The sequence below is a fragment of the Zonotrichia albicollis genome, chromosome 3, assembly GCF_047830755.1.
Source record: "Zonotrichia albicollis isolate bZonAlb1 chromosome 3, bZonAlb1.hap1, whole genome shotgun sequence".
NCBI classification, from domain to species: Eukaryota; Metazoa; Chordata; class Aves; order Passeriformes; family Passerellidae; genus Zonotrichia; species Zonotrichia albicollis.
The window spans coordinates 109,695,989-109,722,728 of record NC_133821.1 but is presented as its reverse complement, the minus strand read 5'-3'; the positions used below and the strand labels follow the sequence as shown (position 1 = coordinate 109,722,728).

The following is a 26,740-nucleotide window of genomic DNA, read 5'->3' as shown; positions in this document are numbered from 1 at the left end:
ACAGACTGTTCTTTGCCAATCATTATGTACATATTAGGATATATGCCATATATCATCAACTCTTTTGATCAAAACAAGAAGTGATTAAGCCTTCACATCAAAATTGAGGAAATTAAGGACCTCATCCATCTTCACAGTACTGAAGAGCTAGAAGATGCTGAAAAGTCACTTAGATCTGTGCATTGCTACTGAATAACAGAAATCTGTGTGAGAATTCAGCTAGGCTGACAATATAACTGATAAAATATACATGGATAACAAAGCAATGGATCTGAGCTCTGTTTTGGAACATTAAAAACTCATCATTCATTATTTTGAATTCAAGTATGTTCTACTCATTTTTTCAAAAACAGTTTTATGCAATGTGTGGAAGTTAAGAAGCTTGCAGTCATCAGAATAAGCATCTCAGTGTTTTCTGTAAGAGTCTGTATAAATTATTTTGGTGATATAAAATGACAGAATATAATTATGACTTACAAAAACAACACAGATGGATTTTTAAGAACAAACACACTTATCCAGGTGTCTCTATGTCAGGTAATAGACTGCTGCAACCTATTTTCACTAATCAGATAATATATACATACATGGCTGGAAAGAAGGCTGATGAAGCATTGAATGGACATGCCAAAGATGAATCTGAAGTGGAATGGCAACAGTACCACCACAATGTATAAACCTAAAGGCTAAGAGTAATGTTTTGTGTCAGAGAACCTATGTTGATTCTTCTAAGGCCTTCAAGCAAAAATTGATTGAAAAAAGAGACCACAGCAAAAAGTTAAAAATATATTTATGGCATTTCTTTTACTAATTGGCTACAAAATAGCACAATAATTTACAGTGGCTACAAATTATGATGCCTTCAAAAAACTGAGATTAATTTTTTGTAAAGAAGCCATAAAACTGAATTTTCCCATATTTAATTACTAATCACACTGTAAAAACATGTCTGGAAACACAGGAAACAGTTTGAGATTTAGACTGTTCTGAAGGAAATCTGGCACTACAGAACTTTGGAATGAGTGGAGCTGAGAAAGAATGAGTAAGACTTACAGATTTATAGGAGTTGAGGTGGTAGTGATGTGTAGACAAAACTGTCCAGTTTTTGTGGAACAAAGTGTTTGTGCACTACACTTTACACAGTCCAATTTCTATTTTAGAGACATATTTTTAAAATATTCTTCTGGAAAGGCCTAGTAACATATAGGCTACAAATAATTTAGCTAAGCAAATATAACTACTACCATTTCCACTTGGATGTTGATGATGTGATTTAAAGTTATTTTTTTAAGTCTGACCTATTATGTGAAGACAGCCAGCACAATATTACTTTGTGGGGATTAAGCCAAGTGAAATATTTTTATATGTTTACATTAAGAAAATATTTATCTTGTCATCACCTGCTGCTCTGCTATTTAATCTCACATAGATGATAGGTAATTTGGTGTAAAGGCCTTTAACAATATAACTTACTTCTTTGCAACTTATGAACATGCTACAGAGTCTCTGCTGCCAGGAAATAATAATTTATTGATTTTACTGCTGTGGACAAGTCAGCAATGACACCATTGCCTTTTACATCTAATGGTTAGCTTAGCAAGTATATTACCATGTTAACCTTCTGTTATTATTAATTTCTTTATTTTATGTTTTACCTAGGGATATTAATTCATTTTGTGCTTCTTTATTAAATATTATTAACTTCTTAAATAATTCTTAATTTATTCATAAGAATCAACAAGTTCTTTGAAAATTCTTGGTTTCCTCTACAGCACTCTATTACAGTTTTCTTTCATTGTATAATTTAGTCTTCTTTTGCAGTATTCCTTTCTCTCCAATCATTTTAGCTGCAATTAACACTGCTGCTTCATATCTCATTTTTCCAATTAGTCTGCCTTGAGACTGCTATTGAGAGAGCTGAATTGCAAATATAATATGGTATTAGCAGAAGCATATTATACTATATAAAGCATATTGTTCAGCCTGGAGGAGACTCAGGGGAGACCTCATTGTGATCTTCACCATCCTCATGTGGGGAAGAGGAGGGGCAGGCACTGACCTCTTCATTCTTGTGACAGTGACAGGACTTGAGGAAATGACACGAAGCTGTGTCAGGGGAGGTGTAGGTTGAACATCAAGGAAAGGTTCCTCACTCAGAGCATGGCTGGGCACTGGAATATGTTCCCCAAAGAAGTGGTCACAGCAACAAGCCCAACAGAGTTCAAGCAGTATTTGGACAATGCTCTGAGAGGCATGGTGTGATTATTGGTGTGCCCTCTGCAAGGTCAAGAGTTGGACTTGGTGACCCTGATGGGTAACTTTGAACTCAGACTATTTCATGATTCTGTCATCCTGAAAATATAATGCTACTTGGTGGCAAAAAATTGCATTGGTGATCCTAAAGTAAATAAATCAAGCCAGAATGAGTAGTTATTTTCTGGTTGTTTAGTTGCTACTTATGCAGGAATGTAACAGCCTTTTATTGATACAAACAGATTAAATTTTCTCCACAGGAATACATGAACTGAAAAGTAATACATGAGCTAAAAGGCTTGAACTGCAGAGTCCCATACATTCTTGAATATACTACATTGTATATTCACTTTCATAACAATAAACAAGCTACATTTTGGAAGACATGGGATCCTTTTGAACAGGCAGGGCAAAGGTGTTATTTCCAGAATGATGATTGATTTGGATTTTAAACTAGAAACCAACAGAGGAGAGAGAGGATTACCAGCAGCCTGTAAGGGAGTGACTGACAAGGTTGACTAGAGTCTGAAGTGATGTGAAAGAAAGGGAGCACAAAACCAATAAACATGGCTTAAGCAATACCACCTCCAGCATTTGCATGAAAGCAAGGAAGTGCCTACAAAACACTACTATGGAAAAAAAAAGAGATTGTTTTTGGAAATCAGCATACCAAAGTGTTTTATTTCAGGTACCTCCGCACACAAAAATAACGTGAGAAACTGGAGGTCTTTGTGCTATTGTAAGACAATAATCTAGTTGGTATCACAGGGACTTGGTTAGATGGCTTGTTTCATCAATGCTTCAATGAAACAGGCTCTTCAGGATCAGCAGGGCAGACGAGGATGAGAAGTTGCTCTTTATGTGAGTAAAAAGCAGAAATGTGGAGCTGCACCTGGATATGGATGATAAGCTGACCGTAAGGATGTGAGGATGTAAAAGCAGCGTGGTAGAGGTGACAAGTGTGAACATTTATTTCTTCAGTCTTCCAGATCACCCAAGTCTTCCTGTAAAATGTATCTACTTCTCCTTTTCTTGAAGGAGCATTCTAGCTGGTAAACTTAGCAAATTTCATTACTACAGCTTTAACTTTTTTACTCAAGTTGCAGCCATTGTTGTCACTGTTGATCATCTCTCATGCATATTTGCACACCTCACTTTCCTAACAACCATTCTTCACCAGTAGGTGTTAATTTCCAAGTGTAATCACCTTTCTATGTGGGTGTCTGATACAGACCTATAAATGACAATATTTGGAACATTTATAGATGAGTATGTTATTTGATTGATACAGGGTTTTCACCAGAAGTTCTTAATATTACACAAGGTGAAGCTTATACATTTTCCTATGAAAAGATGCAGTAAAATCTGGGGATATAGAATAGTTGAACATTGTAACACAAGTTTTTATAAAAACATAAGCAGTCAGGTACTGTGGTTTCTATTGTTGTGCATAACACTTTTGCTACTGTAGGTCCAATCAATAAACTCCTTTTCATGAAATCTGAGTTTGATTACTTTTTGTTGCTATGTCCTACATACTATAATATGATACATCAATGTGATGTCTATCACACCACTCATTTATGCACACAAAATTCCAATGAGGCTACAGTTTTCCAGTGAATAAGCAGGAATTTGTGTCAAAACACCTGAGCTTTCTTGTCTCCTATGATATCCTGATAAGTGACTTAGGACGTTCAGATATGGTTTCCTGGAATTCAGCTGACATTATTTCAGTCATAAAATCTTTGAAGAAGATGTATTTTTGCTTGCACAGTGACATATAACAATGACTGGAGTTGCAGCTAGAATTAATGTAAGGGTGATATCTTCTATTTTTTTTCAATTTCACAGTATTCTATCTTATTCTGGCTTTTCCCTTCTTTGTTTGAATTTCACAAGCTATTATTGTCAACCCACTGTAAAAGAGTAACAGTAAACTTATTTTTGCTCATAAACTAGGGATTTGATTTCAAACTTTTTTCTTTTAGAAATTTGTCACTTGCTTAATGCTGAGAATTTTAAACAGCCTCCTGTTCAAAGTGGCAGTAACTTTATTGTCTATGTAAATTTCATCATTTCCTGCAGAATTTGTTTTCTTTCTAGAATGACTATTATTTTTAATATTTGCTTTGCCAGAGTTTGTAAGATTTCAGTATGAGTTCTGAGCTTTCATAACACCTTGTGGGTTTTATTTTTTCCTCTTAGTAAGTGTAATTTATAACTCTGTAAGTGAAATGGCAGCAAAGCAGAACCAAAAAGAAATATTACATCTCTATTTTTTCATCAATATTAACCCAATATATTGCATTGTATGATTTGTCTTCACCAATACAATTGTGATTGCTAAATATGAATAATGACCATTAAACCATGAGCAATCTCTGTTGTATTATCTATCTACCTGTCTATTCATCCATCACCCCACTATCCAATCACTTCCATAAAAATGAATAGTGATATATATTATGGACTTAATGGAGCCTTTGGCATGTCTCCCATTTCAGGCCCAGCATTGTGCTGAGGTAGAGCTCTTTTGTGCTTGGTATTTGCTGTGGTTTATGGTCAACAAAGAATGCCATATTTCAGCAGCTTTCATTCATCAGCCTCATTGACCTCCCTAGGTTCCCAACCATAAGCAGTATTAAAAACACTCACTTTTGCCTGTTTGCAAAAATTATTTCTGATTTTATTTCAGCCGCTTCCATTCCTCTTATTTTTCATTATTTTATCTCTTCTTTTGTTTTCAGGGTTTTTTTTTTTCTCTTTGAATAGTAATCATGAAACTTAAAATGCATTTCTCTAAATCCTTGTTTCTATTCAGTTTGTTAACTAATACCACCTTCTGAGCCTATCTTCTGTGAAGTATCACAAACACTCAACTCAGTTTTAGAGAAACAAATCTCTTTTCCCTCTTTTTTTCTTTTTTTGCCACTCGTCCACTATGTCCTCTTTTGTGGTCTATATTCTTAAATTATGCAAAAAGTTATTATTAAATCTTGGCTTTAAATACTTTGAGTCCTACACTGATTAGAGTTACATGAAACAGTCTTGATAATGTATGTGTAAAGGTCTGTTAAGAAAAGAAAATACATGTGTGCTTCTGGTCATATGGAAATGCTCTAGCTTCTTCCTGCTGCTTGTCATATTTCACGTACATATACATATACATATACATATACATATACATATACATATACATATACATATACATACATATATATACAAACATATATAGATTATTAAATAAAGATTATTACACTGGTGTGTTTTAAAGTTGTAAGAGAAGCAGCATTCTTTCCCAAGAGAACCTTTTACAGAACTATCTACTTCATTAATAAATGGTGATATTGGTGATATTCCCTTTCATGAATCACCTAGCGGATGTTGAAACAATAAACTAAAATTAAAAATTAGCTAGCATCTATGTCTGAACATTTTCTCATTCCCTATTTCCCCATTTATTTACACCATTTGATTAATCCCCTTTTATATGCTAATGAAATGAAACTTGCAGAATTTCTCCATTATATTTTAGGCATTTAGCTGAAACATGCAAATTACTATCTTGCTTACTGCGATATCTTTGTTGTCAGTGGAGAGATACACAATTCTAGAGCAGACCAAGCAAGATCAAAATTAATGTCTCTACTGGCTTCTTATTATGATTTTTCTAAATTTTGGGAAAAAAACACTGTTGAAAACATGCCAAAAATTTCAATAGTGACTCAGATGCTAAATATAATCAGTTGAGAAAGTGTTACATATGCAGTGATAAGCTTTTAAACATCAGTGCTTTTCATTGTAAGCTATTGTAGACTAGACAGATATGTAAAATTGAATAAGCAGAAGACTCTGGGATGGGTACTGGACAGTTCAAAGTAGAGGCTTTGAAAATAAATAAACATATCTGACTTGAGTGTGATGCACACAATTGGCCAATTAATGATATAAAATTGTGCAACAAGCTCATGGAGCTGTCCATAACTTACAGCAGATCTGGAAGTGTCTACAGTACATCCAAGACTACATAAAAGAATTGGTTCTGCAGGTATTGTGCTTCAGAACTGCATAAGCAGACTGATCACTCTGGTATCCAACAACATATTACTATGTACCTAAATACTGTTCTATTGTCCTTCAGGAACATTTTATGCAATATTTTTCTAACTAATTGGTCTTGTTACCCATTTTTAATGCCTGTTTAAAATATACATAATATTTTATATAATTAGACTCAAAATCATGTAGCTAATTTTACCTTCCTCAAAAAAAAGAAAAAAAAATAGAAGCATCTTGGCATTTTTTCATCTGTCATTGTCTTTTCTTGATATACCAAAAATAATAATACACCTGCATTCAGTGCCATTCTGAGTGCACCTTTCCTTTTCCCTTTCTTAGGCCTCACTCCATTCCATTCCTGACTGCTGTCAACCCTGCAGGGAAATACCTGCTCCACAACAGCTTTCACCACCAGCTGCAAGGGAATATCTGCTCTGGTGCCTGCAGTACCTTCTCCCTCTTCCTTTACTGGTCTTTACATTAATTGAGCTGTTCCCCACATTTTTAACTTTATTCCTCTATACGTGTGCAGCATTTTGCCCTTTCTCAAGTACATTTCACCCAAGGTGGTCCTATCTCTGCTGTGGGCTTTGCCATGACCTATAGAGGTGGGTTGGACCTGGCTGGAACTGCAGCTTGAATTAGGCACTCTATATGATGATAAATATGCCTAAGCATGCTGAAAAAAGGGGGATGGAGTCTAGATTACTTTTGGATAGTTAATCCTCTTTTTTTTTTTTTTTTAAATTTACATCCTCTTAAATAATAATGGTATCAAATAACAGGCTCTTTTGCACATATGAAAACTCTTTGTAAAGGTGGTGTTTCCTTTTCTCCTGGTCAAATGAGATTCTTAGAATAATATAATCAGAGAATATGCTGAGTTGGACTCATTTGGATCACTGAGTTCAATTTCTGCCCTGCAAAGGACAGCCCGGGAGTCCCATCAATCCCATCGTGTACCTGAGAATGAGGTACAAACATTTCTTGAGCTCTGTCAGGCTTGGTGTTTGACCATCTCTCTGGGAAGCCTGTTCCAGTGCCCAACCTCTGGGTGAAGGACCTTTTCCTGATATCCAGCCTAAACCTCCCCTGATTCAGGTTCAGGCCACTTCCTCAAGATCTGTCACTGGGCACAAGAGAGAAGAGATACCTGCCCCTCCTCTTCTACTCATGAGGAAATTGTAGACAGCAGTGAGGTCTCCCCTCAGTCTCCTCTTCTCCAGGCTGAGCAGACCAAGTGACCCCAATCTCTGCTCATACAGCTTCCCCTCAAGGCTCCTTGCCATCCCCATGGCCCTCCTTCAGACAGCTTTTTGTATTCATCTGCACTAAAAGCTGTAGTTGCATCACTTGCAGCACCATTATTCCCACTCTTCTTGCTTTAAAAGATTTAATAATGTTGATTTCCTGTTTTCTATCATACATGGAATCTGATTCTGATCAGATTAAGAACAGTAATAAAAAAGTTAATTAATTATGCCTGCATTGGAAATATCCACCAGTCTTGTGCTCTTTTTACGTACTGCTATGTGTTTTAGCACTTCACAGGTCCTGTAATTTTCCAAAGTCTAAATTTAGTGTAAACATAATGTAAAGTTTCTTCAGGAAGGTCTGTTTTCCAGAAAACCTTTGTATAACTGTCAGTTGTATAGTCATACATCTTGTGTTAAGATATTACCCACATTCTTCTAATTCATGCTTTTGAGGACTCAGTAATATTTTATATAGTAAGGCCTTTATCAACAAACAACTCTTTTAATTCACGAGTGAAACTATTTAAAATCACTTATGCAAAAAACATAATTTAAATATGTATTTTAGTTCAAAGCACATCATCAATGTCAAGTGAAAGAATTCTTTCAGCATACCTTACTAATTTTCTAAGTTGGAAAAGAAAAAGACGCCTAAATTATCAGAATGTAAAAGAAGACACAAGAAAAACAGCATGAGATTTTTAGAGTATTTAAAGTATAAAAGAGTAAATGGGCCTGACCTTGTTAGTTATACTAAATCTATTTTGTTTCTTTCATTAAAAAATAGACCTTTTGCATACTTGAATGCACTTGCTATGGAGTAATGTGCAAATTAAATTTAAAGATGGGATATTAACTGTCGACATGTATAACTCTGCAAAGTCATAATTAATGAAACTATGATACTGTATTCAATCACCAGTTGATATTTGTGCTGAGATTCTTCAGCCACTTGTCTGATTGGAACTGCGGGTTTTTTAGAAACAGGACTTCTTCCCAGCAATATCCAGGACTGCAAAAGGTACTTCATTATACAAATCTTGTATACAAGTCTCGTTACAGGATGACAAAATGAACAATGTAATGATCTGATGAACAGATGGGTACCATTAGCTTGAAATCAGCTTTGATGCCATAGCAAGGCCTCTGAGACATCGCCTAAATTTCCCCCAACTTCTCTTTCTTTCTTTTCTCTTTCTTTCTTTTCTTTTCTTTCTTTCTTTCTTTCTTTCTTTCTTTCTCTTTCTTTCTTTCTTTCTTTCTTTCTTTCTTTCTTTCTTTCTTTCTTTCTTTCTTTCTTTCTTTCTTTCTTTCTTTCTTTCTTTCTTTCTTTCTTTCTTTCTTTCTTTCTTTCTTTTTCTTCCTTCCTTCCTTCCTTCCTTCCTTCCTTCCTTCCTTCCTTCCTTCCTTCCTTCCTTCCTTCCTTCCTTCCTTCCTTCCTTCCTTCCTTCCTTCCTTCCTTCCTTCCTTCCTTCCTTCCTTCCTTCCTTCCTTCCTTCCTTCCTTCCTTCCCTCTCTGTCTCCTTCCCTTTCTCTGTCTCCTTCCCTTTCTCTGTCTCCTTCCCTTCTTTCCTTCCTCTCCCACACTTCCTGCAGCTGACGTAGCTGAACTACCTACTGAACTTTATCTCACTGACCCAAAGTCTATAAAACAAGTTATAAATTGGTGCCTTTTATAACATCAGTGTCACATTTAACTTTTTTTGGGTATCTAGCTGAGAAACAGGCTGTTGCTAAATGAGACGAATCTGCAGAGCCTTGCAAGTTCAAACACAATATTTCTGACAACTTTTTGCATGGGAAACCACAATACGAGTTTACAGGCTTAGCCATTCTGCTCAAAGTGTGTATTAAAGATGATGGAATAGTATCTTTGAACTGGCTGACTTTTGTTCATTTAGGGCCTAAGAACGCCATGATAAAGTCCTGCATCCCTACTTAAGCAAGACTAAGGCATTTGGTGTCCTGTGAACAGAAAACACACATCAGGACTTCAGAACCTTGAGCTGCTCAGTACCATGTTCCAAGTGTCTTCTCACAAGAGTTATTACATGTCATTATTTCATTGGAGGATGAATACCTCATTCAATCAAAACCATCAGAAATGTGTTAGAAGAGCTAAAACTCCAACAGCAAGGAGTTGTTTTTTTCTTTCTTACAACTAGTTACACTTGCTGAGTTCTGTGTTTCAGATAATCATAATACTAGCAGATAACTAGGGAAAATGTTTGTGTTTTTTAGCTGGCAGAAGGAATGTGGAGAAAAACAGGAAACTCAGGGGGATACAATTCTTTGGGTATTTCACTACCATCATACATCAGAGTTTCCATCTCTTTAATATCTTCTACAGATTATTTCTACTTGTGTTCAGTATTATCAGTATTTATTAGCTGACAGCATCTGTAAATATAATACATCTTTTCTCACTGTCTTTTGCAAAATCATGCAAAAGCATTACTTTGTTTTTGTTGAAGAACTATTAAGAAAATTATTGTGATAGAAATTTAAGAATAACTAGTGAACAACTCTAGGAAAGGACAATATCCAAAAACTGCTAAGACTTTCTCTCTGTAAGGAGATGATGGGAAAGATTATCAGTTGGATTTGCAGCCTGATAATACAGTCCTATATTCTTATATTTCTCATGGGTTAGAATTAAGAACTCAATAAAGTAGAGATGCTGTAACTTCACAACAAATTCATTCATTTAATGTTAGTGTGATTACTCTAAAGATTTGGCAAGAGCTACATTGCTTCTCCATACTAAAATAGCACAGTAACTTATTTTAAAAAATAAAATAATTTAATAGAATTAATCCCAAATAAGTTATTCAGTTATAATGTCATTGCAAAGTATGATATTAATAATCTTGCTGTGAAAAAATTCCTTCTCTGAAAAAAATATTTCAGAAACTTCTTCATATGCAGAAAAGTAAACTACAAGAATCATGACTACCTGGTGTTTTCCCAGAGCAATTATACTCATCAGTTTTAAGGTGCTATGAAATATTCACTCATTACACTGTTGAGTTGATATACTCAATAAATATGACAATTACTTATAATTCAAAGTAAATCTATTAATATAAGGGAAGAAAAGATTGTGATAGAAAGGTTATCAAAACTAAGATGAAGTTTTCAAATATAGACTATGGAAGTGTGTAATGAAATCATGCCAGGAGAGTACATTTGCGAAAACTTATATCTATTTAGGTCAGACAACCTAATCACATAATTGGTGCAGTTTTGACAAAATCCTTTCATGTATACCTTTGCCACTAGCTAAGATGAATTGAATTGCATCGTAAATACTCTTCCAGAAAAAAATAGTAGAATTATCTAGGGCTGAAGTGAAAACATATACAAGTGGACTAAGATGATCCCTTGATTGATAGGTGAGAAACTTCCAGTCTGAATGAAAAACTCTTCTCAATGAATCCCACAAACTGCTGATGACTTGCTGCAATTGTTGTGCCCTCTTATTAAGGATGGATTTGACCAAGAGGTGCACTGGAAAGCTGAGCATGATACCAAAGTAAAACATAGACAGTAGAAAATCTTTCTACATAATGTTTTTAGGGGTACTATTAAGAATCCTCTGGGTATTAATTTGGGCAATGAGTGTTAGTATTAGACAAATTTAACTATGAGACTGTTAAAACAGCAATTGTGCAAACAATAAATTTTTTTTCTTCTTTTATATATGTGTAAAAGTATCTTTCCATTAGTGATCTTTATCAAGAGTCTGTGTGTAATTCATCAATTAAGCAAACAGACTGTTTTAAACTGTACCTGGTTGATAGAAGCTCTAGCATAGTGGCTCCAAGCAAAACCACTTCATTCTCACAGTATCTCCTATCTCTAAGTGAGGATGGAACTCATTATTGTCTGCAAAGAGGTCAATTGGACCATAGGGGAAGGCAGGAAATTCAAGTTTCTCTTACAGGAATGTGTGAAAAAAACTCAAATAATCTCTAGTGCTCCACAAAGGTTTTTTTTTTTTTTAATCAGTCCCATCTTCTCACCTAAGGAGCAAAATGCCACAAAGATTCAACAAACCATATTCAAATGGAAAACTTCTCTTAATGCACTAAATGCACTCAGGGTAAGCATACTGAGCAGTACCATTACAGAAGTAGCTAAGATATTGTTATTTCCTGTAGTTTATGAATGAGTTACATTAATTTTCTATACATCTTCAGAACAGAACCATAACATCCATCAAAATTGTTGAGACATCTCTTTGTATAAAGATAGTTTCTCTGGAGCCTGGAGAACCTCCTTCCCAGCTGCTAAATCCCAGCTCAGTGCACCCAAAGACCTGGGAGTCCCATCCATCCAATGGCTGCAGCTGCTGCCTTCCTGTTTGCAGGCTCAGCCAGCAGCCAAGATGAACATGTATGCCAGAGATGCACACAGGCAGAGGACACTAATGCAGCCAGCTACATAGACTATCCACAGATAAGGCATTGCCTTTACCAGCACCCACCCAGAGTTCACACAAAACATATGTACAAACAGCCAAATTTTAGTCCTCCTCTCTGACTGATAAGGATGGAAGTTTGCTAGTAAACATACACAGCCCCTTACCCTTTATTTCAAAAGCATTGACACATTTGTGAACCCCTTCAATCCACAGCCCCTTATCCTCTGATTCACAAAGACCAACATTTTTGTGAACCCTTCCAAAAGCAGTGTGGGGCCTCAGCTCGTCTCATATTGATGCCCACATCCTGTGCCTCCACTTAACAGACAGTCCTGCTTGAAGGCTGCTATTGAATTGCACATGAACACACACATGTGCACAGGCACACCTGCACACACACTCAGAGACCAGCTTAGAGGAAAACATAAACTTTTTATCTTCCAAGTGGCTCCTGCGAGTGCACCCAGGCCCTGATACCCTTGCTCCCCTCTTCATTTGCTGACGCTGGGACTCTCCTCTGCTCAATTGGCAATAGGCATGTGAGCCACCATTGCCCAGAGACTGATGCCCTTTGCTGGCACAAAATTGAACTCTCTTCAGACACACACTCCTAAAATCTGTGGGCTCCCTTCAGCTTGCTGATGCTGAGGCCCTCATTTACTCCAAATGCTGGCACTAAAGTTATTAGGACCCCTACCACCAGTGGTCTAACTCAAATTGCAGACACCAAATTCAGGCACTTTTTCTCTCCAGTTCTGGCATTGGCACCTTGGAACACATAGATGGGGAGAGAGTGAGATTATATGGAAAGAGAGTAAAGAAAAGATTTAATAAAAAGAATAGATAGACTACAGTGATTCGGTGCAGATCTCAGTCAGACAAGAGTACTGAGCAGCAACTGCTTACACACTACCAGCCTTCCTCTCTGCACCCACCCCATCTTTGTTTTACCCATATTCCCTTCCTTTAAATGTTTCTTAATAAGTCTAAAGATGCAAATTCTGGTATGAATTGGAGTATTCAATCATAAGAATACTGACAACCTAACGCTAGCTGTTTCCAGTTATGTTAAAAATCTTCCCTCAGTAAAGACTAAAGAGAGTTTTGAGAGCTCAGTGAATGAATGAATCAGTTAATAAAAAAGAAAAATACAGAATTGAAAGGAGAATTTACAGTGCTTGTCTAATAGACCCATTCTATCCTTGTGAACATAAAAACTTGGACCAAGCAACCTTTACTTATTTTGACTAAATGCTTTCAGAGCATTTTTATGTAATTATAATTTTATTTAATTCCCATCAATATAGAGTAACACGTATATTAATTATTTTTATTTGGATCATGTGAACTAGTTAGTGTCTTGACTCATTTTAGAAAAAAGGACAAAGTTTACAAAATCTTAAACCCAATGTGCACAATCTTGTTTGTATGTTTTCTTTTCTGTGTGCAAGTTCAATATCAAGACAGAAGAATGCTTTGAATTTTCTGCCAATTTCACACAATTAAAAAAGCATTCAAATTACAAGATTCATAATTACACAACTCACCTTGGCTGAGACTACAATACAGCTGCAACAGAGCAACAATAGGAAAATGTCTGTTTTCCTAAAAAAATGCCTTTTTCATATAGTAGTATTCTTTTAGGTAGCTATTCTTCAAATTGCCTCTGTGCTTGCAAACACCTTTATGCAGGACCATAGGAAGACGTGTAGACTTAAACCAGCACATTTGGTTAGTAAACAATTGTAAAATTATATTGTATGTCAATCAATCAGTCCTGTTATACTACAGAAACAGAAAAAAAATTGTTAAAATCCTTCTTCTCCTAAGATACTTATTTTTAGAAACAAGAAAGGTTTCCTCATTTTCTTTTGGCTAAGAGGAGAATAAAAAGTCACTTAGTTACACTCATGGTGTCCTTTTTTTTCTTGTCAATCCTTACCAGCTACTAGAAAGCAGTGTTCAGAGTGTCTTGCCCTCCAGTAGTTCAGAATATTAAACCATTTTCATGTCATTATGGATATGTATTTACTGTATCTGAAAGTTCTTCCTGTCTCATTTCTACCACCCCTAAGTATGTCAAAATTGCAAAGATATTTGTAGGGGAAATTTCAAAAGTGATGTGTCTATATAATTTGTGTGAAAGGGCAAAGGTCCTAAAGAGATATGGACCATGAGGGGGTGGAAAACCAGTTCTAGAAAACTTTACTAATGGATTTTTTTGTTTGAAAAAACAGTGAGGTTTTTTCCAGTTTTCTCAGAATTATGCTGACCATGATGCTTCTATAGTGAAAGAAAGGTAAGAAAGGGAGAATAGCAAACAGATTAACTAGGAATTTAGAATTCAGAAGGTTTATCCAATTTTTAAAAATATATTTCTATGCAGGCGTAATTAAAATATCGACAAGGATCTTCAGTCTTTCACTATGAAAATAAAGATTATCTCTTTGATCCCTCTAACTCCATTATGTTTGTTTGTTTGTTTTAACTCTTCATTTCAATGTAATGATTTCTTTGTATTCTATATTTGACAAGATAAGTGATGCTTCCAAGAAAGATACACTTTGAAAATTTTACTGTCTTTGGATATTCAAGAGCTAGCTTTATACTTAGCTCTTTCTTAAAGAATGTTCTTCTGAGGGTTACTACTTTTCTCACATCCATACAGTGAACATCTGTTGTGAAGCACAAGAATAAACAGTTTTTCATTGCTATCCTAATCTTCCAAAAAAAGTGTTTATAAGAGGATGGTTTTAGATACATTTTTTTCATTCAGCTTTTCTTATGAAAACATCTTATTTGTCCCATATATAGTAAATAAACCACTTATCTTCTTCCTTTTTAATCAAGTTGCACCCCTAAATCATGACATTATTGACTCTTTGGATTATTTCCATCTTAAATTTCTAGTACCTATGAGAGGATAATGAAATTAGGAATAGAAATGTATTCAAATTCATCTATCCAGGATGAGTTCTGAATCTTGATAACTCTGTATTTGAGAACCAGGGAGTCAGTGATTAAGAGTCTTCCTCAGTTATTCTGACAATAGAAAAAAGGTACTTGTGTATGACATCTGATTACAAAAAGCTTCTCTAATTTATATGTTTTTACTTCAGTACATGAATAATTTGGAAGTCTGATTTTTATATTTTACAAAGCCGATTTTTACAAAATCTAAGGATATGTCAATCTGTGCAATAATCATCAAAAATAAATGTTTTAATAAAGCAAAAGTTTGCTTTATTAAAAGTTTATTAAAAAAAAAAAGTTTAAAAAAGTTTATTTATTAAAAGTTCATGCCATTACTACAACAGATAAAATTATTATTGTAAGACAGGAAAAAAAAGGTGCTTCCTACCTGTAAAGCCCTTGTCACACTCACAAAAAAAAGTGTTTGGAGTAACATTGATGCAGTTACCATTGAAACATGTGGATGGCTGGCATTGTCCAACTATTTCTGTGCAATTTTTACCTGTGTCAAAGGAATAATAGGAACATTGGAGTTTAGCAAATATTTAGGGAGTTTAGTGAACATTTTATAAATGTCAAATTTATAGCTACAATATGGATAGGCAAATGGATAGAAAGGTATTTATGCCAACATTGTTCATTAATTTGCACCAAACTTACTGAGCTTCTAAGGAAAAGCAGAAAGATATTAATCCACTTTTATGCTCACATACTGTGCTTAACCTCATCTAACATAGAGTGATAAATTCACATACACCTTAAAAGGCAGAAGAGCTACTAGAACTGTTGTATTTATTTCTTTTTAACATGAATTTAACTTACAGTTTCATTCAGTGTTGAGAACAAAAGATGTCCTTATGTGGAGTGGAAATATGAGATTTTTTATTAATATGCAGCTTTCTAGAAATTACATTCCAGTAATAAGTTGTTTATGCTGTTATAGCGTACAAGTCTAAATACCATTTAATTATGCTTGCCTCTTGAATTATTACCATGACATTATTCACACTTCAAAAAGTGTTCAAATTTCTAATATACTTTATGTTATGGGAGGAACTTATTCCTCCCTTACTCTTGTGTAGCCCTGCCCATAATATATGGTGATTTAGTCTCCTAATTCTTCTTGTTTGCATCCAATTTATTTATGGGACCAGTATTGTCAGCTGATGACATTACCTAAAACTTTCCCGTATAGGCTAAAAAAAAAGTTTTAAGCATGGCTTGTTGATAGCATTAAGCATGATGATTGCTTTTAACAGAATTGCTTCCAAATTTTTTTCATTAATTTGAGTTCAATTAGTACCAGATGCTTTTGGTAGTGTTATTTTCAAAGCATTTTACGCAGTCTCCAGTAACGATAAAGGAAATATAAAACATACTGCATACCATCAATGTTTTCCACTATCTTATTACACTGTTCATAATTATAAAAAAAAATTTCTCACAACACTGACTTATTCATACCTGCATAATCTTCTATTGGCAAATGCATTAGTAACTAAATTATTATGCACTTTGAAAAGCAATTAAAAATAAATTACAGCAATCTTTATGCAACATAAGCTTCATTTCTATGAAGCGTATTCTATGAACCTCACTCATTCCTAAGCTATCAGCTGTGCTTCACAGCATAGCATCACTATTGTGAGATCATAGAAATTCAGTACAACTGAGGAACATTTCAGGAATTCTTCTCCACAAGTACAGAATGAGCTACAATGATTCTTTTTTGATGAGGATGAATATTTTTGGTACTTTCTATAACATACCTAAACTCTATTGGTCTGAATGCAGGAACAACAACCCCATAATTTCCTTAAACCATTTTTTTCCTCCATTAATAAGAGTAGTCATTAGATAAGAGTTTACCCAGTTATACTGTACTCTCTGGTGTGGTAATCCAAACCCAAATTCAGTTTGTTCTGATGAGTTTTGGGTAAGTGCTGTAATATTTCCTAGGAGGATTACTTGATTTTTGTTTTTTTCATTTGTGATATATTTATTTGATAATAACAGTATGTTTAACAAATTGCCTTTGAAAACAACCTCAGGGGACAGAACAATCTGGAAGAAAGTACTAAGTATTTTATTTTGCTTGTTCTTCTAAATTAAGGTTTGACCTTTCAGTTAAACTAAATTTTGATATAAAAAAAATCACTAATGTAATCTGATAGGTCTTTAAATTAAAATGGAGGGGAGTTCTGACTGGTTGAATGAAATCATTATTCATTTAAACAAAATCACTCTATTCTACCATTTTGATTAACCAGCTATTTTCAGGGGACCTTACTCCAAATGATTTATGTTGTTTGGTCTCATAACCTGAACTGCAGAATAAAAAAAGTAAACCAGTTACTTCTGTAAGTCAAGAAGCATTTATTTATGTCTCATGCTTAAGTCGGAAAGAAGCACGATAAGAACTTATTCTGTTTTTCTCTACAATGTATATATGAATGTCTGCAAGTACAAACTGTCTTCAAATGCCTGCACAGTCTCCCATAGGTGACACCATGTAAAAGAGACCCTGCAGGTATGGTAGCAGCCATGGGCAATCAAATGATACAAAAGTCTTGCTAGTGTTGTTCCTATTGTTTTATCACCTGTTAAGGAAAGTGTAAGATCTATATAATGCTTACCCCTAGAGGAGAAAAGAAATACCTGAAAATTTTGGAGGACATGTGCATTCATAAGAATCTCCCGAAAGTTCTGATTTCTCAGTGCAGGAGGCATTGTTGCGGCAAGGTTTAGTGGAGCATATATCAAACTTCTGGCAGAACGTTCCTGAATACTGTGAGAAACAGTGGCAATTAAATGTTTTCTCCCAAATGTGGCTTAGACATTTTCCATGCCCAGAGCACAGAGGTGCACCCCGAGACTGTTGGCAAAGCTGCTGCTTCACAGTAACGTTCAGACGAAGGCCCATGTTGCACAAGAGTGGGCCTCTCTTGTGAAGTTCTGCAAAGTAGTGAGTTCCAGCACCAAGCCAGTTAGGATCCACTTGGTGCAGTCCTCTTATCTGGCAAACAAAAATCAACTGCTCTTGAAGAAAACCAGCTTTAGGGCAGTTAATAAATTCTTCCTTGGAGACATTTACCAGATTCATTCCATAAGACTGAAAGGATGGCTCAGAGGAGATGAAGAGACTATCACCTAATTGAAGCTGTAAAGGGCATATCTGAGGGATGCTGAGGTTATGTTCTTCAGAGATTTCACCAATAATACTTTTATTCATATTCCAGCATTCAGTGTAAAAGTCTGAACAGACATTTTCCCTTGGTGTCCATTTTATTACAGTAGGTTTTGGTTCCGTTCTCCATTCAGCAATCATTTGTCTCTCACATATTACTTGCCCATTGACAATGCAAAGTTGAAGAAAGCACACTACCATGCAATATGCTGATTTCATAGTCATCATTTCACCTGACCAATGGAAGTTTCCTTTCACATATGCTTCATTACTGAGGATAACTTCAGAACATTTGTTCCTGATGGTTCACATGTATTTTCCACGGCACCCTAGGAATTCAAACAGAGGAAAATATTTCTGTTTTCATACCAAACACAGTTTGGTATGAAATATTAAAACCACATTACAAAACAGAAAATGTACAACAAATCAAGGGCAACATCTAACTAGTCATGGGAAATTGGAATAAGTCAAATGAACCAATCAGAACTCCAACACCGAAAAAAAGTCAGTTTTTTCCTATTTTTATTCCTGCTAAAAATTTGATATTTATTTAGTGCATTTCATTGTTCTTGTGTGCGCAAGAGATTGAAGGCATACTTTTCATGTTCCCTCCTTCTGACGATAAAATTAATGGTATTAAAGTTAAGATAGGGCATCTGCAGCAAAACGAGGAACTAAACACAAACATTGAAGTTCTAGTCATAAACTTTAACCATAAATATTTTTCTAATAATAATTTAATAGTTTATTATAAAAGTATATATTCCAAAGATGTAGGCCTGAGAATTTTTGCTTTTAAAGAAAACATGCGATCACTACTCAACTCTTTTCTGTTCTTATACATTTAACAAAACCCTTCATTGAATCCTTAATTTTCAAAGAATATGTTTTAAAAGCAAATGTCCTTAATCATATGCTTAAGACTATTATGCATTACGGTCAAAGATGGCAGATTACAGAGTCCTCCAGGACTATTTAATTTATAGACTAGCCTTTTCTATCCCTTGAATATATCTAGCGATTTTTATTGCATCGAGATGAGTGATTACAGAAAGAAAACCAAAATAAGATTATGAAGCTTCTGCTTGGAGTCATAATGAAAATGATGAAAACCCAATATTACGTTAAATACCTTTGAAATTTTCAATAGCTGTGCATTAGTAATACCTTAATTTGTCTTAAATGCAAAGCTTTTTTTCTCTTTTACTCTTTTTTCTCTTCAGTATTCTTATTTGAAATTCTCAGATATTTATATTCCCTTTTGAGATAGTGGCCGCTAAACTAGTATTTACAAATGAGAAAGTTATTCTAAAGAAAACTTATCTTACAAGGGAAGCCATTCAATGTAAAAAAAACAATAGCATTTATAGTTTGAAATTTGTTCCCATTGTTTTCATTTTTGCACAGCACATGCAAAAATAATGTGGATGAATAGTTTTCTATTCTAATAAAACATGTAGTTTTATTGGTCTTGCTTGGCCTGGTTTTGGTAGGGGGAGGGCTAGAGGGGTGGCTTTCTCAATGTCCAGCAAAGCCAATGCCAGCCAGCTCCAAGATGGAAGTGACATTGGTCAATACTGGACCAATCACAGAAATAGTGGTACGATCTATGAGATAAAAGTTTTAAGAAGAAGAAGAAAAAGTTATTGTGCTGTTGCAACTGAATCCAGAGAAGAGCAGAGTGTGAATATGTGAGAGGAACAGCTCTGCAGACACCATGGTCAGTGCAGAAGGAGGGGCAGGAGGTGGTTCAGGTGCCAGAGCTGAGATTCCCCTGCAGCCCCTGGTGCAACCCCTGGTGGGGCAGCTGTGCCCCTGCAGCCCATGGAGAGATGCAGAGATCCACCTGCAGCCCTTGGAAGAGATGCACACTGGAGCAGGTGGGTGCCTGAGAGGAGGCTGTGGACTTGTAGACATCCAGGACATCCATGTTGGAGCAGGATCCTGGTAGCAATCTGCAGGCCAGTGGAGGGAAAAGCCCATGCTGGAGGAGGTTTCCTGGTAGAACTTGAGACCCTGGGAGGAACTCATGCTGCAGGAGGTATTCCTGAAGGACGGAAAGTTATGGAAAAGTATCCCTCAACTGCAGAAGTTTGTAGAGAACTGTTGCCTGTTGGATGGACTCACATTAAAGAAATTTGTGGGGAACTGCCTTCCTTGGAAACTCCCCATGCTGGAGCAGGGGAAGGACTCCTCTTTTGGAGCAGCGGCAGAATTAACCTGTGGTGAACTGACCATAATCCTCATTCCCTCTCTCCCTGTGCCACTGGGGTAGGAGGGAGTGCTGGGGAAGATGGAGGAGTAGGGGGAAGATATTTTTAAGGTCTTATTTTATTTCTCATGATTCTGCTCCGATTTTTTAGTAATAAATTCAATTAATATCTCTAATTCAAATCTATTTTGCCCATGACTGTATCTGGTAAGTGATCATTCTCTGTCTTCATCTTAAGTCACAAACCCTCCATCATATTTTCTCTTCTCTGTCCATTGTGGAGGAAAGTGTTAGAATGATTTTGGTGGGTGCCTGGCATCTACCCAGGGTCAACACACTACACTGGTTTATCACAAAAGGACATGTGGATTATGATGCAGCAGTGAATGATTTCCCTAAATGTCCTCACTTTCCCCAAAGATCTTTAAGTGTATTTCGGTCCATACTCTGGACTGGGCTGAAAGATCAAAGGACTTTCAAAGGACAGAGTAAAGATACTGAAACCTTTAGTTGAAGAATTTTTAAAACCTTAATGATCTAATGGCAATTATATGATCACATTAAAGGGTCATATTCAGTCTCTCCTATTTCTATCTAAATTGAGATGAAAACATCCAAAATGTAGCTATGTCCTATTAATAATATGCTGAACATGTGAACCTGTCCCAATGACCTTTGTGCAGTAGAGTGGCCAGCACTGTTTAAGATATCAGAAAAGTGTGGACTCTAACTAACTAATAGCAGTAACAGGAGATTGGAGTTAAGAATATTAAACTCGGAAGGAGTACAAACTATATTTTGACCCTTCTCCCAGAACAGTTTTCATTTTAATTTAATTACTGGATTCAAACTTTGCCTTCAAAGGGTTTCTGTACTCTAGCCACATAGCTCCAAAGCTAGGCAAGTATTTTAGTACTAATTTCCTCTCTCTTCCTCTGTATGTTCACCCCTGGGAATTAACTCCCCATAGTAAGAAAGAAAGAAAGGACACAGATCTGCAAAAATACTACTATTCTTGCTGCTGAATACTCATAATCTTTCGATTTCAAGACCACTCCATTATCTTCATAATCTCATGATGTTCAAAGATACCATTACATAAAGGGGTATCAAATGTGTAGTTTGAGTAATTTAGATTTTTTTTTTTCTTTTAAGGTAGCAGTCTTGAACCATTACATTCATTATAACTGCTATTACATCTGTTACTGTTATCAGGTATAGAAGTCTATGGTCTGTATTATTGCATAGATTTATAAATCCTACATTCAGCAGCCTATCTTTTCATACCTATTTCTTTTCATTACCTATAATGAGATTTTCTCAGGTGTTACTAAAATAGGCCTTTACAAAAGGTTGTTTTTCCTTTTAGACACTTCAAAAAGAAAGCTGTTGCATGTCTAATGCAAAAGACTTCTTGCCCACGGACATTTTGTCCTTCATTCATGTAATTATGCATCATTCTGGTGTCACATACAAGTTTCATTTTTACTGGTAATGAAAATGTGCTTCATTACAATATTTATATGGGATAAATCTGAACTATTTAAAAATAAGTGTTTGGTAGCATTTTAACAGTTTTTATTCTTCACAAAATAATTATTAGCCTTTATGCATAAGAAAATAAAAAAAATCAATAAAAAATATGAAGGTAGCCTTATAACTAATAATAATAAACAAAATAAAATTAAACAAAATTAAATAACAAAAACATCTTGTAAAAGCAATAAAAAAAACCTGAAGGAATATAGAAAATAAATACCAAGAGATTGATTTTTAGCAATAAAATAATGAAGGAAACAAAATTATAGAGTAAAGAGTATAAAAAGTAAAAAAGCTCTGTATGAAATACAGTTATAATATAGAAAATCAGCAAAGAAATTAAATAACTGCAAAATGCTTATGCCATCTCGTGAGATAAAATGATGTCATGTGATGAAATTTGAAAGGGATTATGACAACCGTTGTACTTTACATCTGCTTTTGGCAAGGATAAAATCTTCCTATTTATAAGCCCAGCTGGCTCCATGTAATTGATGAAGTCTAAGAAAATTTCAAGACTGGGATTTGTATGGACACAGAGATACTTGAAGAAAATCAAACTCTTAAACTTATATAAGGCTGGGTAAAAAGCAGCACAATGCTCTATTATTCACTAGAGGAGAATAAAGCAAGTAGATTTATACAAAACTTCGACAAAAATTAATCCCACATGATCTGCATTCTTGTCTAGCATTTTAAGGATTATGTATTCTTTCTATTAATAACTGGTATTACATACAAATAACAAAAAATACAGTGCACTATAAGTGAGATTGGAGAAACACCCACAGATGATATTTGACTTTAACAACTTCTCAGAGAAAGAAAATCTGTCAAAAGAGAGAACAACCAGGAAATGTTTAGTAACATCATGGCACCATGTTTTGGCCAGGAATGAACCTCCTCTTTCCACCTTCCCACATGTTGCATGACCCCTTTGTTAAATTCCTTCCTGTGCTTGAGCAGCTTTGGTAGAATGGACTGCAACCTTGGATGAAAGAGATATGAAGTGAGATGGTGATGTTGGGGGGGTCAGGGGATGCTTTGTGGGTGCCCCCCTACCTTCCTCAGGTGCTGCACTTAAGGTGAAGTTCTGATCTTTGATACTCATCTGGGCTATGCTGCAAGTGAGCAGGTACTTGCCCTTATACCTTGATAACTTGGGCCTTGATCCTGTCCTAAATATTTGACTTACTTTCTTTAGCACCTGTCTCCTTGCTGCTTATGTGTCTGGGTACCACTGGACTGTTGGCTGCCTCTGAGCACCATTCCCAGACACTCTCTTTCCCATATGGATGCTATGGGATGGTGCCTCTTGTCACTGATGTCACTCTCCCCTTCCAGCACTCCACCCTTGCATGGCAGCCCATGTTTTCTGCTCCTCGGTAATGTGATTTTTATTTTTTTAAATTTCTGGTGTGTATTTAAAAACATCAAATTTAAGCATGATTTAATAGGTATATATAATAAAGGAAAAGCCGTAAATTACAATGCCTGCAAAATTTTACTTCCACTCTCTGCCTTTGCAATATGCACTAATATTCCAAAGGATATACCAAGTGGTCCTTTGTACCTTTTTTTTTTTTCACCACACAATTAATAAATCTTAGTAATTTCTGCATTATTTATGCCAATCCTAATTACTTGCAAATGATTCCTTGTTTACTAGACAACGTTTAAAACATATGGCATTTGTTTAAACAATATTGAACTTGCTAGACAGTGAATTTGCCAACACCTCAAAATACACAACCTTTATTTCTACCTTATAGTTGTACTGTAAATATAGACAGAGTAGTGATGCAGACAGCATTGAACTTGCTTATCAGGGTTTCTGGTGGCTAGTCTTTAATGGTAAGCATAACAGTATTAAGCCAGGGAATCTTACTTTACTCTAGTTTACTGTTAGCTGCCATGGTTTAACCCTGTCTGACAACTGAAGCCAACACAGCTGCATGCTTATTTCCACCGATGGTGATGGGGGAGAGAGTCAGAAAGGTAAAAATGAGAAAACTCTTGAGTTGCAACAAAGACAGTATAGTAGGTAAAGCAAAAACTGTACAGACAAGCAAAGGAAAACAAGGAATTCACACCTTCTCATGGGCAAGCAGGTGTCCAGCCATCCCTAGGACAGCAGAGCTCCATCACACATAGCAGTGACTTGGGAAGAGTAGCACTGTAACCCTAAAAATGCCCCCTGTTATCCTTCTTCCCCCAGCTTTATCTGCTGAGCACAACACCCTACATTGTGTATGGAATGGTATGGAATATCCCTTTGGCCACTTGGGATCAGCTGTCCTAGTTGAGATCCCTCCCAACTCCTTGTGTACACTCAGACTCCTCATTGTGAGGTGAGGAGCAGAAAAGACCTCAGCTCTGTATAGGCACTGTTTGGCAATATCTAAAACATCACTGTGTTATCCCACTGTTTTCACCACAAATCAAAAGCACAGCTCCATATTGACTCCTATGAAGAAAGTAAAGTCCAATCCAGTCAAAACCAGCTCACCAGCCAGCCTAAAATTCTGTTTAGCAGTTCTGATAGTGAGAAAAATTATCACGGAAACAACATCCTACACAAGCAATCTTTGTGCCCACACTCAAGTATCTGGAGTCTGTCCCAGTTCCTCCAGGATACACAGAGGAGGTTTTGGTGTAGTATGTAACACAACTTCTTCTGCTGCCCTTTGCTTAGTAATTGTGATACTTGTTTCTACACTCCTAGGACATTAAGTTGACCTTGGCTGAAATCTCTGAGGATGTCTGTACCCCCATGTCATAATGCCTCTGCACGAACCTCTCCAGCCCCTATGAGCTCCCAGTGCCTTCCATAGGTATACCTGAAAAGGGCCAGGAGTTCCTCCAGCTTGATGACAGCTTTGCACAGATGGATTTCCCCACCTAGAGACTTCAGGAAACATGTATGAGGAGCAGAAGGTAGTTGGTGGCCTGATTTCACAAGAACCCTACACTCAAAACCAGTCCCCTAAGCCTGTGTTACCCCACATGGCTCTCATTTACTTCACTCACAGTTTTGTATGCCCAACAAAACAGTATAAAGACTAAAAATCTGCCAAAAGGCAGTTGAAGAAGTTATAGAAGAAAAACAGATCCTAGAAAAACTGCTTCAAGTGGCATGGCTTCCCCTAAATAAATCTATAAATGCACACTCTTTTAACCTGTTTTCTTTATTATAGTTTTTTCTAAGACCATGATGAAGCCCCTATGTGACCATGAGTGTGACCTGCAGATCTCAAAGAGTCAGTAAAGAAAATGATCTGTAATGGGAGATTGCAGCTACAATGTACATTAGATAAATAGCATGACGCAGTTTAAATAAAGACTAAATTTCTGTGTAGAATCTATTACTGTTTCATGGAGCAGTAGGTTGAAAAACACAAAAGGCAAAGCAACTTTTGATGTGATTCAAGTTAAGTTTGTCTCTTTAGAAGTGGCCATCATGTACTTGAATTCAAAATGCCTGCAGAAAGAATTAAATTGAAAATAGGTCAACAGTTGTCCTCAGTTTCTAAAAGAGAAACAATTAATGAGTTAATTTGTTAAAAGAATGCTTAAAATTGGGCAATACTATTAGGTAGCCAGGGGAAAACCAGAAATTATATAAGGATATTGTATTAAAAATAAATTTAAAAATTGGCCAGGGCTTGAAATAGATAAAAAGCAGCTGGTATATCTAAGAGTATGGGAAGAAAAGCAAGAAGCAGACCTGACAATCTGAAATTTCCTGTTAATAAACTAAATAAAAGCATCACAGAACTTTACATGTTCAATGCAAAAAGAGATTCATATGCAAACACTAGAGGGGAAAAATATTCCAAGAGCAAGTAATAGCATCAAAATCAACAACAAATCTCTAAAAAGACAACAGTAATAGAAATTCTAATAGAGACTCTCCATGACCAACAAATGTTCTAATGATGAATTTATTGTTCGGTTATGATACAGTGTCATACTAGATCATATTGACACTCAGTGGTTGCAGTACAAACTAGAGAAGAAAAAAACAATATCCCATGCTACTCAAAATTACATTCTCTCTTGTCCCACTGTCACTCTGCTGAATTTCACAGCTGTGTTGTATTTACTCATGATGCTTATGGTGCCTGAGGATAAAAACTAAAAGCTAGAAATATTAACAATGGAAATTGTTAAGGAAAATACTGTGTTCTTGTGGTGAAATTCCTTTCTACTGTTTCTTAATCTACGTACTAATCTATATAGGTCATATTTAGTTTATTGCACTACAGCTTTATTAAAAGAGAGAAGGCAGAAGTAGTTTTAAACATGTTTTGTCATTTAACACTGCTGTATTTGACAACACAAGGTCCACAACCATGGGCAAGAAACCTTGAGCCTTTATTATTTATAGCCCAATCACAGAACAAGGTCCTGGAAGTGACCATCAAGGATTATGATAAAGAGCATTGACATTCATTGAAATATGTATGGAGTATTTACTTCAGTTAAATTCCCTCAAACAGTTTGTCTGAGTAGTGTTGTATAAAGAATGAAGTCAAAACAGATAGAACAGGATACGCATTTCTCATGTCCATCATCATGCTGCCTTTCATTTGGTTTTTAAACTTTGAAAGTATTTAGTCATGCCAGTAAAGCATGTACACTCATCTTTAAAGTAAAAACAGGATTTTGAAGGAGAATGCATAAAAATTATGATGGGTGGAGTAAAACTGCAAAAGGATTCTAAATGCAATAGAAAAGTTTACTGTATTTTCTTGTCTATAAAAGCAATATGTATATTTAAACTGGATTATCACTATTTCCATTTTTTGAGGTTTTGGAGGTCCTAC

The 26,740-nt window shown here is 35.7% G+C and overlaps 1 protein-coding gene across 4 annotated transcripts in view; it reads right to left on the bottom strand.

Moving 5' to 3' along the window:
- Window positions 1-26,740, bottom strand: part of EYS (eyes shut homolog) — a 790,428-nt gene that overhangs the window by 686,941 nt on the left and 76,747 nt on the right. For all 4 annotated transcript variants that reach the window (XM_026791587.2, XM_074538459.1, XM_074538460.1 and 1 more), the window contains exons 2-3: window positions 17,629-18,486; window positions 15,359-15,472 (exon numbers count right to left, since the gene is read on the bottom strand). In XM_026791587.2, the coding sequence (XP_026647388.2) occupies window positions 15,359-15,472; window positions 17,629-18,385 (871 nt within the window). In that variant the 5' untranslated portion in view covers window positions 18,386-18,486. The remainder of the gene's footprint in view (window positions 1-15,358; window positions 15,473-17,628; window positions 18,487-26,740) is intronic.